Below are 13864 nucleotides of genomic sequence, written 5' to 3'. Positions count from 1 at the left end.
AAAAAAAAAAAAAAAAAAAAAAAAAACACCCACATTTCACAGATTGCATGAACAAGAGACTGTATTCTGTCCTTCCAGAAAAACTCCCTCATCTTCCTTTTCTTGACTCTTCTGAGATCAGTATGCTCTGTCCTGGTTAACAGCTCTCCAAATTTCCCAGATACTTACTTACTTACTTACTTACTTATTTATTTATTTATTTATAAAGGTTTATTTTTTTTTAATTTATTATTTTTTTTAACATTTATTTATTTTTGAGACAGAGAAAGACAGAGCATGAACGGGGGAGGATCAGAGAGAGAGGGAGACACAGAATCTGAAACAGGCTCCAGGCTCTGAGCCATCAGCACAGAGCCCGACGCGGGGCTGGAACTCACAGACCATGAGATCATGACCCGAGCCAAAGTCGGACGCTCAACCGACTGAGCCACCCAGGCACCCCACCCAGATACATATTTAAGGTTCTGTATCTATTTGACATTGGAACTCACATGATCTTTTTTGAATTTTCTATACTACATCTCTATATCTTTTACATAATTTCTGCATCTTAAATTTTTTTTTAATGTTTACTTATTTATTTTTCAGAGAGACAGGCAGAATGCGAGTGGGTTAGAGGCAGAGAGAGAAGGGGACACAGAATCTGAAGCAGGCTCCAGGCTCCGAGCTGTCAGCACAGAGCCCGACACGGGGCTCGAACTCATGAGCTGTGATATCATGACCTGAGCCGAAGTCGGATGCTCAACTAACTGAGCCACCCAGGTGCCCCCATAATTTCTACTTCTGATAATAAAGCTTTTAATAAAAACAGATCACCTGAACATAGTCAACGTGGCCCACAATATCAGTATGTTTTCATTACTGAAAAAACTAGGTTTGCTGAATTTTAAAAAGGTCTCAGAAGAAATTCACCTGAATTAGAGTCATTTGTTGTACTTTACATAGTTGTCTTCTTAAAATGCCACAGGTATATGTTAAATATTGTGACTGATAACACCACCGCAAAATATGGTAACCTAACTTCTTTTGGCAACAACATAAATCTTTTTAAACTTAAGTTAAAGAGTTACCTAAAGAAGTCTTTAAATGATACTTTGCTGATGAACAATGGTTAGTATCAGTGGGATTCTTACCTGTCTGTGCATGGTCTGAATGCATGGATGACTGATCCATGGGCATCATTGGTTCCTACAAACATTTCCAAAGATACAGTAATTTGGTGGATTCTTTTTAAATCCCAATACCTCTAATTAATTCAGAAACAACATTATTTTGATGAGACACAGCGTATTAAAATTTAAGCTTGAAAGAATATAACTTAATAAGTGAGAATTGTTTTTACTATATTTAATTTACTTTAACTTTATTATATGAAACCATGCAATATTCTTGTGAATGAGGTAACATTAGTCACATTTTACAGATAACAGAAGAAAGAGAATACTAACTTCAGACCAACAATTAGCAATCAAATTAAACTTCTATATACTCTCATCTGTTTCTCTTCTACACTATTCTTCCTTTGAGCTCCATACATTCACTTTACATCTCTAACAAAAGAAGTCATTAGTACATACGTTCCTTAGCTGAGTCCAGAGATGGACTTCAAAATGGTCTATAAACCTAAAATTTCATGGGTTTCCCATTTTTCTGAAGATTCTCAAAAGTTCCAATGATCCAAATAAGGAAAAGACATATCTTCTAGAAACTGACTTAACCCACTAACTGCCAATAACCTCAGGAAAAATGTTAACTCAAATTAAAGTGCTACTAATTCATTAATCTTGGATCCAGGTTTAAGGATTACCAGCAAGAAAGGGTAAACTTGAGAAAGAACATTAAGTTATACAGTTATAGTTTCTTTTTTTAGATTTTTTTTTAAAGTAATCTCTACACCCAACATGGGACTCATTTCAATCAAGAGTCACTTGCTCTACTCACTGAGCCTGCCAGGCTCCCCTACACCATTGTAATTTTAAGGTTGTCTTAAAGACAGGCCTTTGGATTTTTCATTGTGTTTAGCATCCATCCTAAAATATCAATATAATCACTAATCCTGCCCCTTTCTTCCTACATTTATAAATGTACACAAGTCATCCCATCACCTAAGAATACTCAAGAATATCAACAGTACCCTAAATAAATTATGTTCACAAATTTTGGCCTTTGTTTTTTTTTTCTTAAGATGGGATTTTCACCTCCCTAACTACAAACCCATTCCTGAGCTTATACGAACAAGCTAAATAATTCTGATAGCCAAGAGTCACTAATAATAACCTATTTTCACAATGTCCAAAGAAGGTACTATGAATAAACATGGTACACTCATTCTAGAAGGCAATTTAGAAAGATGTCTCCAGATCTCTTTAAAAATGCATATCCTTTAGGCCAGTAATTCTACTTCTGGATCCTTAAGGAAATAATAAGACTTATTTATCAGAAAGTTCATGATGATTTTCTTTACAGGGAAATTCAGAAAACAAGTCAAATGTTCAACCATAGAGAACACATGAAGTAAATCATGATACAGACATAGAACAAAATATGCTAAAATTGATGGGGATATACACAGACAGATATAGAAAGATGACCAAAATACATAGTTGAGTGAGAAAAATGGGTTGAAAACAGTATATATATGATCTCACTTTTGCTAAAAAGTATGTAAAAGAATGATACCAAATCAAACATTATGCACATTCTGATGGATAAACACCCCAACGTCTATGAAGCAGTCTCAAAAACAACCCACAGAAACCAAAACCTGGAATCTAATTATAGGTTCAACTATAACATACAGAAAATAAAGAAGATGGGGAAACATTTTAAACATAACCATGGAGAAGCAAAGAGAGAAATTCTGCAACACTTTAAATAACAACATAATTTCTTCTACATTTAAATTTTAAGGGAGACAAAAGCAAGAGAGAGAGATGGAAGCATCAGTAAGTTAGAAAATATCTAGGACACATATCAATCAACTGCAAATATGGACTTCAGTTGGATCCTAATTCAGAATGAAAACTGTAAAAACAAAATTTTCACATTTATGAGGCAACTGAAATTTTGAACACTGCCTGGATGAGTATTTGATATAAGGAATTTTTCAGTTAGTTTTTAAAAGAGTTCTTATCTTTTAGATTTGTTTCGAAATTATATAGGATGACAGCAGGTCATTTATGGGGGGTGTATAGCTGAAATAATATCACTCATGAGTTGATACCCATGGGAGCCGGATGATTGATATATGGAAGTTCATTACACTGTTATATCTACTCTTAAAATGTATTTAAAAGTTTTCCATTATTCTATATGAATACAATTATTAGATTATAGATTATTCTATATAGATTATTCTATAATCTATTCTAATAGATTATTCTATATCCATATAGAATGGAAAAATTTTAAATGTTTACGCATATAAATCTGCAAAGAAAAAGGTCTGGAAGAATACACACCAAGACAATACCTTTAGATAGGACATTTCATGGGGCATTTTTATTTTTATATTTTTAATTTAACTTTTAATTTGTCAGTAGGCTTCATGCCCCATGCAGAGCCCAATGCAGGGCTTGAACTCACAATCCTGAGATCAAAACCTGAATGAGATCATGAGTCAGATGCTTAACCAACTGAGCCACCCAGGTGCCCCTCATGAGGGATTTGTATTTAACTTCTCTTTATTCATTTGTATTCTCTATTCTATAACCAACATGTTTTAATTGTATATTTAAAGAAAAAGTAAAAATAAAATTTTTTAATTCAAAAACTCTCTACCTAGTAATCTCATACTTTAAATAGCAAACATGAAGCCTCTGATTCTTCTTACCTGATCTCTGTTTGGTGTGGATGCTCCAGAACAACGGGAGCTACAAACTAATGAGTTTGGCTTAAAGAAGAGAAAAGAGTCTCTTAAATGGTTTTCCCTACCTCTTCCTAATTTAGACCAGATGATTTTGTAGCAAATTAAATAAAGAAGTTACCTATATACTACAAATTTGTAGCAACAATTCCAAAACTCACCATAGGTCAACTGGACTGTAAAGTTACATTCTGTAACAACACTGTTAAAACTGTGATTCCTTAGCACCTCTGTATTTTAGCCCTCTGTTCTAGTAGTGTTACTGAGAATGCTCTATTAAAAAGAGACAACTGTGTCTTACCGGTGGCATAGAATGCCGCCCACATTCAATTGTGACAAGTTTGTGGCACTTCTTATGAACCAGGAGTTTGCAGTTGATGCACTTATATCCCTGGCGTCCAAGTCCCCATATTCGGTCAGTGCAGATAGCACAGTGGGCACGCTGGAAAGAATAATTCAGCAGTATTTTATTAACCAAAAGACAGTCGTAATTATTTGCCAACATTCTGCTCATAAAATAGTGAAAATAAGTGGCTTTCTTCTCTAACTCAGTTCCCTTCATCATACATAAGTTTTCCAAAGCTAGAATAGGAAAATTAAACAGAAAAGAGCTTTGTTTGCAAGAGTGAAATTTGCAAGCATGTTGTTTTCTAACTTCAAGAATTTTTAGTCTTCACATAAATTCAGAGTATTGAAAATAATAAAAGTGAATTAAACTTGAAAACCATATGACAGAAAAAGCTATGCAAGGACTCCCAAGCAAACATAAAGCTTCCAGAATGTTCAGAAGTCAAAGCAAAGCCCTGCTCTCTTAAAGATTAATACCTAAAGTAATTATTTCAAAGGTTTTCAAATATTAGTGCTACTGAGAAAAGGACTTTTGTAAACCTCAGGTGGTAGCTTTTATTTACATTAATGAATCCAGAACATGGCACTAGTTTTACAATGGAAATGGGATCCATATATTTGTAGTTATCAAGTGGAGTGAAAATATGGACTACTGGAAATTTCTTTCAAACCTTGGCTCTGCCACTTACTAGCTGTGTCATCTTGGGCAAGTTTCTTAATTGCCCCATACCTCAGTTTTTTCACCTATAAAATAGAAATATATAGTACCTATCTCAAGTTGTTGTAAAGATTAAATGAGTTAATATATGTCAAGCATTTGGAAAACCACCTGGTACATAGTTAAAGCTAGGTCAGTGTTTTGCAATTATTATATTCAAAACTGAAAGTTAAAATTACAACATTAACTGGTTTGCAAAATAAACTTTGCTTATTTTCTGGATGTTTGGAATTATACTTAAAAATTCAACTTTCAGGGTACCTGGGTGGCTCAGTTGGTTAAGAATCTGACTCTTGATTTTGACTCAGGTCATGATCTCATGGTTCATCGGATCAAGCCCCACATCAGGCTCTGTGCTGACAGCATGGAGCCTGCTTGGAATAATCTGTCTCCCTCTCTCTCAGCCCCTCCTCCACAAACACATGCACACATGCTCTCTCTCTGTCTCTAAATAAATAAAACTTAAAAATAAATAAAATAAAAAGCCAACTTTATTTTAGCTAGGATAACCATGTAATTAATCATCCACTCTGGAGCAGTTTTAAGAAGGGAGAGGCTATTAAAAATTATCTCAAGGGGCGCCTGAGCGGCTCAGTCGGTTAAGCGCCGACTTCGGCTCAGGTCATGATCTCGCAGTTCGTGGGTTCGAGCTCCGCATCGGGCTCTGTGCTGACAGCTCAGAGCCTGGAGCCTGCTTTAGATTCTGTGTCTCCCTTTCTCTCTGCCCCTCCCCTGCTCACACTGTCTCTGTCTCTCTCTCAAAAATAAACAAACATTTAAAAAAAATTTTTTTTAATTACCTGGAGATAACAGGGATACTGCCCTCAGGCAAACTGGGAATGTTGTCACCCTATTTACTCCTTTAAAAGGGAAAACAAGACTTTACAGTAGTGAGGGAAAAAATAGATATCTCAAATTATCATTTAAAAAACTATGGTTTACCCGGTTAAAACGCTTGGCTTGAAAAGTGTGGCCATTTGCACAATAAAGCTTTCTCCAGCGGCGTGCACCTCTGCGGTAGATGGATTCTGAAGAGAGATAAAAAGTTAAAAAAGAAAAAAGGAGAGCAAGTGTGAGTAAAGTCTTTTTATAATTAAGTCTGTGATTTTTTCATGATATTCACTGCAAGAAAAAAAAATATTTGGATAAAAACAAAGTGAAAAACTAAAATAGATGCATCGAGGAACTAAATGAAAACAAAGCCCATGGAGTAAAAGTGTTCAAATAACCATTCGGGCTTTTGTGTTTTTTAACTTTCCCGCAACTTTTATTTTGAAAAAATTTAAGCCCACAGAGAATCGACAGAATAGAACAAGAAACACCTGCATCCTTCACACAGATTTACCAATTACTAACATTATGCCACCTTTGCTTTCTGTCCTCTACACCTGCTTTTTTTCTTGGAATCATTTAAAAGTAAGTTGCAGACATACCACTTCACCCTTAAACACCTAAATATCCACTGCCTTAGATTAAGGACGTTCCCCCTAATTCTGCTTAGGCACAATACCGTTACCATGATTGAGAAAATCAGCATTAATTCAATCGTCACCTAACATACAGCTCATAGGCAAATTCCCCTATTTGTCCTCGGAGTGTATTTCATAGCTTTCTTTTTCTCTCCAGGATCCAATCAAGATTTAAGCATTGCATTTGGTTGCTATACCTTTTTTGTCTCTTTAATGGATGCTGAAATATTCACAGTGCCGTATTTGTTGTTGAGTCTTCGTGATGTTGACTTTTTTTTTTTTTTTAAACAGGGTCCAGTTGTCTTACGTTATGTCCCACATTCTGGATTTGTCTGTTTCCTCATTAGAATCAGTATTAAATACTCTTGGCAAAAATAATACATAGGCGATATGTGTTGCTTATTGTATCACATTACGGGATAGACAAATGTCAGATTGCTGACTCCCACTTACTAGTGTTTCAGTCACTCCGTTAAAGGCAGTGATTCCTAGTTTTCTTCATTGTAAATGTACATTTTACTTTTCGTAGGTGTTCTATAAGGGACATTTTGCAATTTCAGGAATATTATATTCTCCAATGATCTTTTTTTTTTTCACTTTTTTAATGTTTATTTTTTGAGAGAGAGACAGAGTGTGAGTGGGGGAGGGGCAGAGAAAGAGGGAGACAATCTGAAGCAGGCTCCAAGCTCTGAGCTGTCAGCATAGAGCCCGATGCAGGGCTCGAACTCAGACTGTGAGATCATGACCTGAGCCCAAGTCGAATGCTTTACTGACTCAGCCACTCAGGTGCTCCTCCAATAATCTTTAACCCAATAGTTTTTACAGTAATACTTTTTCTAAACAAATTAAGAGGTTCCAAAAGATCAAATCTAATCTACCTGTGTAATTTTGGTTAAATTGATCACTATTATATACATTGTCTATTAGTCATTAATAATAATATTCCATAGTGATAGTTAATACTGTGGAAAGATTCCATTAGGTTTTTAAACTCATATTTTAAAGCAAATGTAGCACTGAATTTAAAATTAAGATAAAACAGACCAGTTGAAATGCTCTAAATTAGAAATCTAAAGATGGCATAATACAGAACCCTAAATATAAATGCTTTAATTTTTATTTATCTATTCTGTTAGGAGTAACCAAAGCAGAAAGTTTCTGTTAACAATATCTTAACCTGAAATATCTTCAGAAGCTTTCATGAAACTACAACTCGATATACCTTAAATTTAAGCATATTAATGTTGCCGAGGAATTAAAAGAGCCAAGAGACCATATTAATAGTGATTAATCTTCCTCCATGCTCTAGTTTAGTAACATTTATTATACTGGGGGAGAAGTGGTATCAAATCCCCACCAGCAAATTTTAAAGAGTGAATATGAGCATGAAATATAGTGAAAAGTTAGGAAATTATTACTTTATCTGGAAAGTGTGCTATAGACCCATGATCGATTTGGAGATGGGACTCTGGAACCAAGACCTGCTACAATGGCAAGTCTTCCAAAAATGCAGACCGGACAAAGAACATAGCTGCCTCTCCAACAGCTGTGTAAAGGCAGCCTACCCTGGCTTTGGTCCATCCACCACTGGAACTCCAGCAAAATATTCTCAGCTGAACCCAAACCTAAATTTTTCACTAGAGCTTCAAGGCTCTACCTACTTCCTTATATTTCTCCATCTTCCTATATATATTACACGGCCCCCAATCAACTCTGTATACAAACACAGCTGTTTAATTTTTCCTTCTCACCAGGTTGCATGAAGAGTCACAGAGCTGAAAGTTTAGAACTCTTTCATTTAATTCAAAGGAAAACATTTACTACTTTTCTCTCTAAAGTCATGGATATGGGCAGAAACCACAAATGAAAATGAGTAGTATCCACAAGCAATAATACATTACACTGGATATCAAAGGCAATAACTACTGACTGTATATAAGTGTGTATATATACAAACTTTCAATTCCTCTCACTAATGGGAACCATCAGCTTGGACATTCAAAAGAAAATCCCTAACAATTTCTAACTACACAAGCTCAACTATTCAGATGAAGCATCTTGTTACTTTCAAATGGTACACCAAAAAAAAAAAATAAATAAAACAAGCATGTTTCTTATGTATATACACCTCTGCCTATGTGTGAACACATACAGATGCAGACATATAGGAAACATAGAAAATGTTAATAATTAGTGAATGGAGGCAAAAGATATCTTTGTATCTTTGTTTTCAATGTTTCAACTTCTCCACAAGCTTGAAAATTTCAAAAATTAAAAACCAGGATGAAACATGACTTAAAATTAACTTAATTTTCTCTTCAAACATGCAACAGACACTTATGTCAGTAACTTGTAACTAAGAACTGCCTGATTGTGATCTGGCAAAAGTAGAGTTTAGGCAGTTGCTAAGATATACTAAATTAGACTGAAGAATGGAAAGGAAATCAAACGGACTAAAAGTTCTATTTCGGATTTCTTTTCACTTGTGCCACTGTACCATAAATAACTCTATTCTCAAAAATATGAAGTATATATACACACTCACTATCTTCTCCTGGACAGGGCATTCCAGGACGTTCTGGTACACAAGGGAAGACTGAAAGAAAATAAACTAAAATTAATACAGCATATTTAAAACACACAAATTACATAGAATGCCAAATTCTAATATCAAAAACGTTGACCCAAATTTCAACCTTACCCTCTCTTGACATAAGATACGTAGCATATGGTCAATATTTTTTCAAGGGATCCATTTTACCAAGGCTATATGAAGAAGTTTTTATGAAAGTGAACATCCAAAAACAAATGCATTAGAAGCTCAAATTATTCATTCTACTCCCTGTTAACATTACTAATTGATTCCTTTGTCCTTAGAGAAATTAACTATTTCCTTAAATCTCTGTTGTAGTGTAAAGTTTGCTACAATGAAGAATTAAAATTAAATTACAAAAATGTATACAAATATGAACATAAACCATTACAGTTTTTAAAAGATGTATACTAAATTTAAGAATAAGTTCACAAGATTAACATGTACCCAAATCCAACAAAATATAAGTTTTATCTTATAAACTGTAAATTTATAAACATGTAATTCAGGCCATTTTTATAAAGAGACAGAATATAAAGACATAGTATATTTATGAACTAGACAACCAGCTGTAGTCTGTGATGTACAGAAGGACATGGCTTAATAAAGAATATAGAGTATGGGAAGCACAGTTGCTAACATATTCTTAAAAGTTGAAATATAAGCCAACTTCTAAAAACAGATATGTGATATAGGGTAAAAATAACAAAAGTGGGGTGCCTGGGTGGCTCAGTTGGCTAAGCGTCTGACTCTTGATTTCGGCTCAGGTCATGATCTCACGGTCATGAGATCGAACCCTGTGTCGGACTCTGTGCTGCACGTGGAGCCTGCTTAAGATTCTCTCTCCCCCTCTCTCACTGCCCCTCCCCTGCTTGTGCGTGCTCTCTCTTTCAGAAAACAAAACAAAACTTAAACTATTTAATACTATTGATCAGTCACTTCTTTAAACACTCACTGCAGTTTTATTCTAAAAAGAGATGACCCCCAAAATGGATGACTTACTAAAATTCTGCTAGGATCTCAACAAATTAGACTATGGATCCCTTTGGAAGTCACTATGTCAAATTCTGAAGACAGAAGAATATCAAACTACTCACTTTTGAAAAACACACTGTAAAGAAAAGTATATGGGAATAATAACAAGGTGTTGACTCATTATACTTATGGGAGATTCATGTTTGTTTTGAGTTTTAAAGAGTTCCCTAGGTCTGGTCTCCAAAAGCTCCTAAAAATGTTTCATGAAATATTGCCAACGAATTGCAATTAAATGTGCCATATTAAGTGGGTTCTACAGTACATAAAAAATTTGAGGGGTAGCACAGAAGAATGAAAAGAACATAGATTTGGAACCAGAAGACCTAGATTCTATAACTCGGTCTACAGTGCACCAGTTACATGATGGCTGAGTTTCGTCTCTTCTTCTGTACCGCAATCCGACTTGCAGGCTTGCAGAAAACTACGTAATCTCTATAACTATGTAAATAGTTTCACTGTTAACCTTCAAATAAAAGAAAGGACATTTAAGATACCTTCTCTTTGGAGATCATTATTGGCACACGTTACAAAACTGCAAGGGAATGACTTAGGAGAATTCCAGTGGGCACTCAATTTTAAATTCTATCCCACACTTTGCTGTGAAAACCTGAGAGATATTCAGTGTAATATCCAAGAAGGCAAGCCCAAATAACAAATTTCCCAAGATTATAAGGTGATTTTATTTTCTCTAGCATCTGAGAGACTAAATCTGAACAATTACATAGCAATGAGGGATAGAGATTAAGCAAATGACATCATGATGATGTTTTAAAATGGACAAGAATACAGGGTTATTTAAAAAAAAAAGTACAGCTCTAGAAGAGTAAGAAATGACTACTCCTTTACCATGAATCAGGAGTTCAGAATCCTTGTTTAGCTCATAAAGCCTAAAGGCTTCTTCTAACTCCAACTGAGATGATACTGTACACGGGTCTCCTAAAAAACATAAAAAGTAAAGTAAAGCAAAGCTCACTTTTTAAATCCTCTAAAATGTGATGTTTAGTAAACAATTTCCATTACATAAAATCTTGAGCAAAAACATAATTTCCATTACATAAAATCTTGAGGAAAAACAATTACATATATACATAAAGTAATATTTGACATGGACAAGTCTTTAGATACTTAAAATTTTAGCCAATTCTATTCTCTAAATTAGCTACATAACTTCCATTTCTATTTCCCAAAAATATTACATGAAATTCATAGATACCAAATTTGATACATATAAGCCATTTAATTCTCAATAACATATAAAGTATATGCAAAATATAGCAAACACAATCTACCCCGACCACATTTGGATTGTCACTACAGTATGACTAACTGCCAGGGACAAGTCTTCTGTTACCTATCTCTCTAGAGGAGGAAGTGAAAGTGGTTTCACTGCCACAATATGGTCGGTTAGAGGTCGCCATATAATCATTCTGCCAAATTTTTCCTTCACCTGAGAGCCTGCTCAAGAGGCTCACAGAAAGGAAGCACAGCTACTAAGAAGTACTCTGGACTGAACAGCAGTCCAATCTGAGCTGCTTTTAAATGTAAACGCATCATTTTAGTAAATGGACACACAGAAAGACTAAGGAAGAAACACCTTCCTAGTCAACCAGCCAAAGAACTGAGTCACCCTGGCAAAGACTGAGATGGCACATCTCCCTGAATGATGGCATTCCTCAATGAAAAAGTAATTAGATCCCAGTTGGGGCCCGAGCTGGGTCCTCCACACTGCAATGCTTCTGCTCATTCCTGTGGTCACACCAAATGTTCCCACACACAAGATGCCACCGGCCCTATCCAAACCTCAGTCACTCTCAGTAGAGAACTATGTCTATTACTCACGAGAGAAAAATGAAGCCATCTCCTTTCCTCCAGTCTCAAAGAAATGAATGCCTCTGTACCTTTCTCCAACTTGGCGATTCCCTTACTGAATCTCTTCCTTTTACCTTCCTCTGGGCCTTATCCCATTAGCCCTTTCAGTTCCATTTGCATTTTTTCTTTCCTTCCTTCCACTAGCTCTTCTCAGGCACAGGCATGTTTGAGTCTCCCTCTCAACAATCTCCCTCACACTCGGGTTGCCATTCCATTGTAGCCACACCCTCAAGAGCAAACCCTAGAGTGAAACTGGAGGGGGTGGGTGAGAAGAAGGGGAAAAATATAGAGTAGGGCTTTTGATCTTTGACTTCTTACTTTTCTTTTGTACTTTTTAAATCACGGGTTTACAATATTTTAGATTTATTAGAAACAACTTTTTAAAATTTATTTATTTTGAGAGAGCGAAAGCCAGAGAGCGAGAGAGCGAGCACATGCGCACGCAAGCAGGAGAGGGACAGAGAGAGGGGGAGAATCCCAAGCAGGCTCTGCATTGTCAGCACAGAGTCTGACGCAGGACTCCATCTCACAGCCTGTGAGATCATGACTGTGCCGAAATCAAGACTCAGATGCTTAACCGACTGAGCCACCCAGGCACCTCTGGAAGTAACTTTTCTTGAGGTGCCTGCTGACTCAGTCAGTTAAGCATCCGACTTCAGCTCAGGTCATGATCTTGTGGCTCAGGAATTCGAGCCCCGCGTCAGGCTCTGTGCTGACAGCTGAGAGCCTGGAACCTGCTTCAGATTCTGTGTCTCCCTCTCTCTGCCCCTCCCACCGCTTGTGCTCGCTCTCTCTCTCTCAAAAATAAACAATTAAAAAAAATTTTAGAAATAACTTCTCTTAATATTCAGAGTGAGCCCACCCTGCTTTCTCCATGTTCCTGTCCTCCATGAATTTCTCAAAATTCTGCTATCAGGTTTTAGTCCAAACACTCTACTAAAACTGCTATATCCAAGGTCATGAAAAGAGCTGCTAAAACCAATAGCATCTTTTCTGTCTTTATTCTAATTGATCTCTCTATAGCATCTAACAAAGTTCCCTACTAACCATCTATAGGATAGAACTGCATCTAGGTTTCTAAAACACCATTCCCCTGGTTTACCAACTCTATTTTAACTTTTCATTTTGGAAATCTTCAAACATGTTACCAAATTTTGCTTCCCCCTGCATACCCACTCACTTATTCCCTTCCACCATGGCATTGTGAACAAATCCTTATAAGTCTAGATTAAAATTCCTTAATATGATCACAATATCATTATACACCTATAAAAACTAACAAAAATTCACAATAAAATATCCAAACATGACCGTATGCAAAAGAATAAAGTTGAACTTCTATCTTACACCATTAACAAAAATTAACTCAAACCTGATCAAAGACTGAAATGCAAGAGTGAAAAGTACAAAACTCATGGAAGAAAACATAGGGAGAAAGCTTTATGACACTGGATTTGGCAACGATTTCTTGGCTATGACACCAAAAGCAAGGAAAGGAAAAAACAAATGACCATTTCTCCAAAGAAGATACAGAAATGGTCAATGAGCACATGAAAAGATGTTCAGTATCACTCATCATTGAGACAATCAACAAGACACCACCTCATTGTGATGAGGTTACACAGAGAGGGAGAACCAACTAGGCCAGTATCCCAGATGAGCCTCTATGTCACTCCAGACCCAGCTGCCATATGACTGCCACTGCATGAGAGACCTCATGTGAGACTAGCACAGCCAGTCAACTGAGACCAGTGTGAGAGATTACAAAATAAAGTGGTGGGACTGGGGCGCCTGGTGGCTCAGTCAGTTAAGCATGTGACTCCTGATTTCTGCTTAGGTAACAATGTCACAGTTCCTGGGTTCCAGTCCTGTGTCGGGCTCCATGCTGGGCATGTAGCCTGCTTAAGATTCTTTCTCTTTCTTTCTCTCTCTCTCTCACAAAAAAAAAAAAAAAAAAAAAAAAAAAT

At 36.1% G+C, this 13864-nt stretch overlaps 1 protein-coding gene across 1 annotated transcript in view; it reads right to left on the bottom strand.

Moving 5' to 3' along the window:
* Window positions 1-13864, bottom strand: part of PRKCI (protein kinase C iota) — a 73043-nt gene that overhangs the window by 25022 nt on the left and 34157 nt on the right. The window contains exons 3-7 of the mRNA XM_040480721.1: window positions 10875-10964; window positions 8946-8996; window positions 5874-5959; window positions 4167-4307; window positions 1134-1188 (exon numbers count right to left, since the gene is read on the bottom strand). Of these exons, the coding sequence (XP_040336655.1) occupies window positions 1134-1188; window positions 4167-4307; window positions 5874-5959; window positions 8946-8996; window positions 10875-10964 (423 nt within the window). The remainder of the gene's footprint in view (window positions 1-1133; window positions 1189-4166; window positions 4308-5873; window positions 5960-8945; window positions 8997-10874; window positions 10965-13864) is intronic.

This window comes from Herpailurus yagouaroundi, unplaced genomic scaffold (assembly GCF_014898765.1).
Source record: "Herpailurus yagouaroundi ecotype Mexico unplaced genomic scaffold, PumYag 159, whole genome shotgun sequence".
Taxonomy (NCBI): domain Eukaryota; kingdom Metazoa; phylum Chordata; class Mammalia; order Carnivora; family Felidae; genus Herpailurus; species Herpailurus yagouaroundi.
Note: the sequence above shows the minus strand (reverse complement) of the source record. Positions and strands in the feature narration are given on the sequence as shown.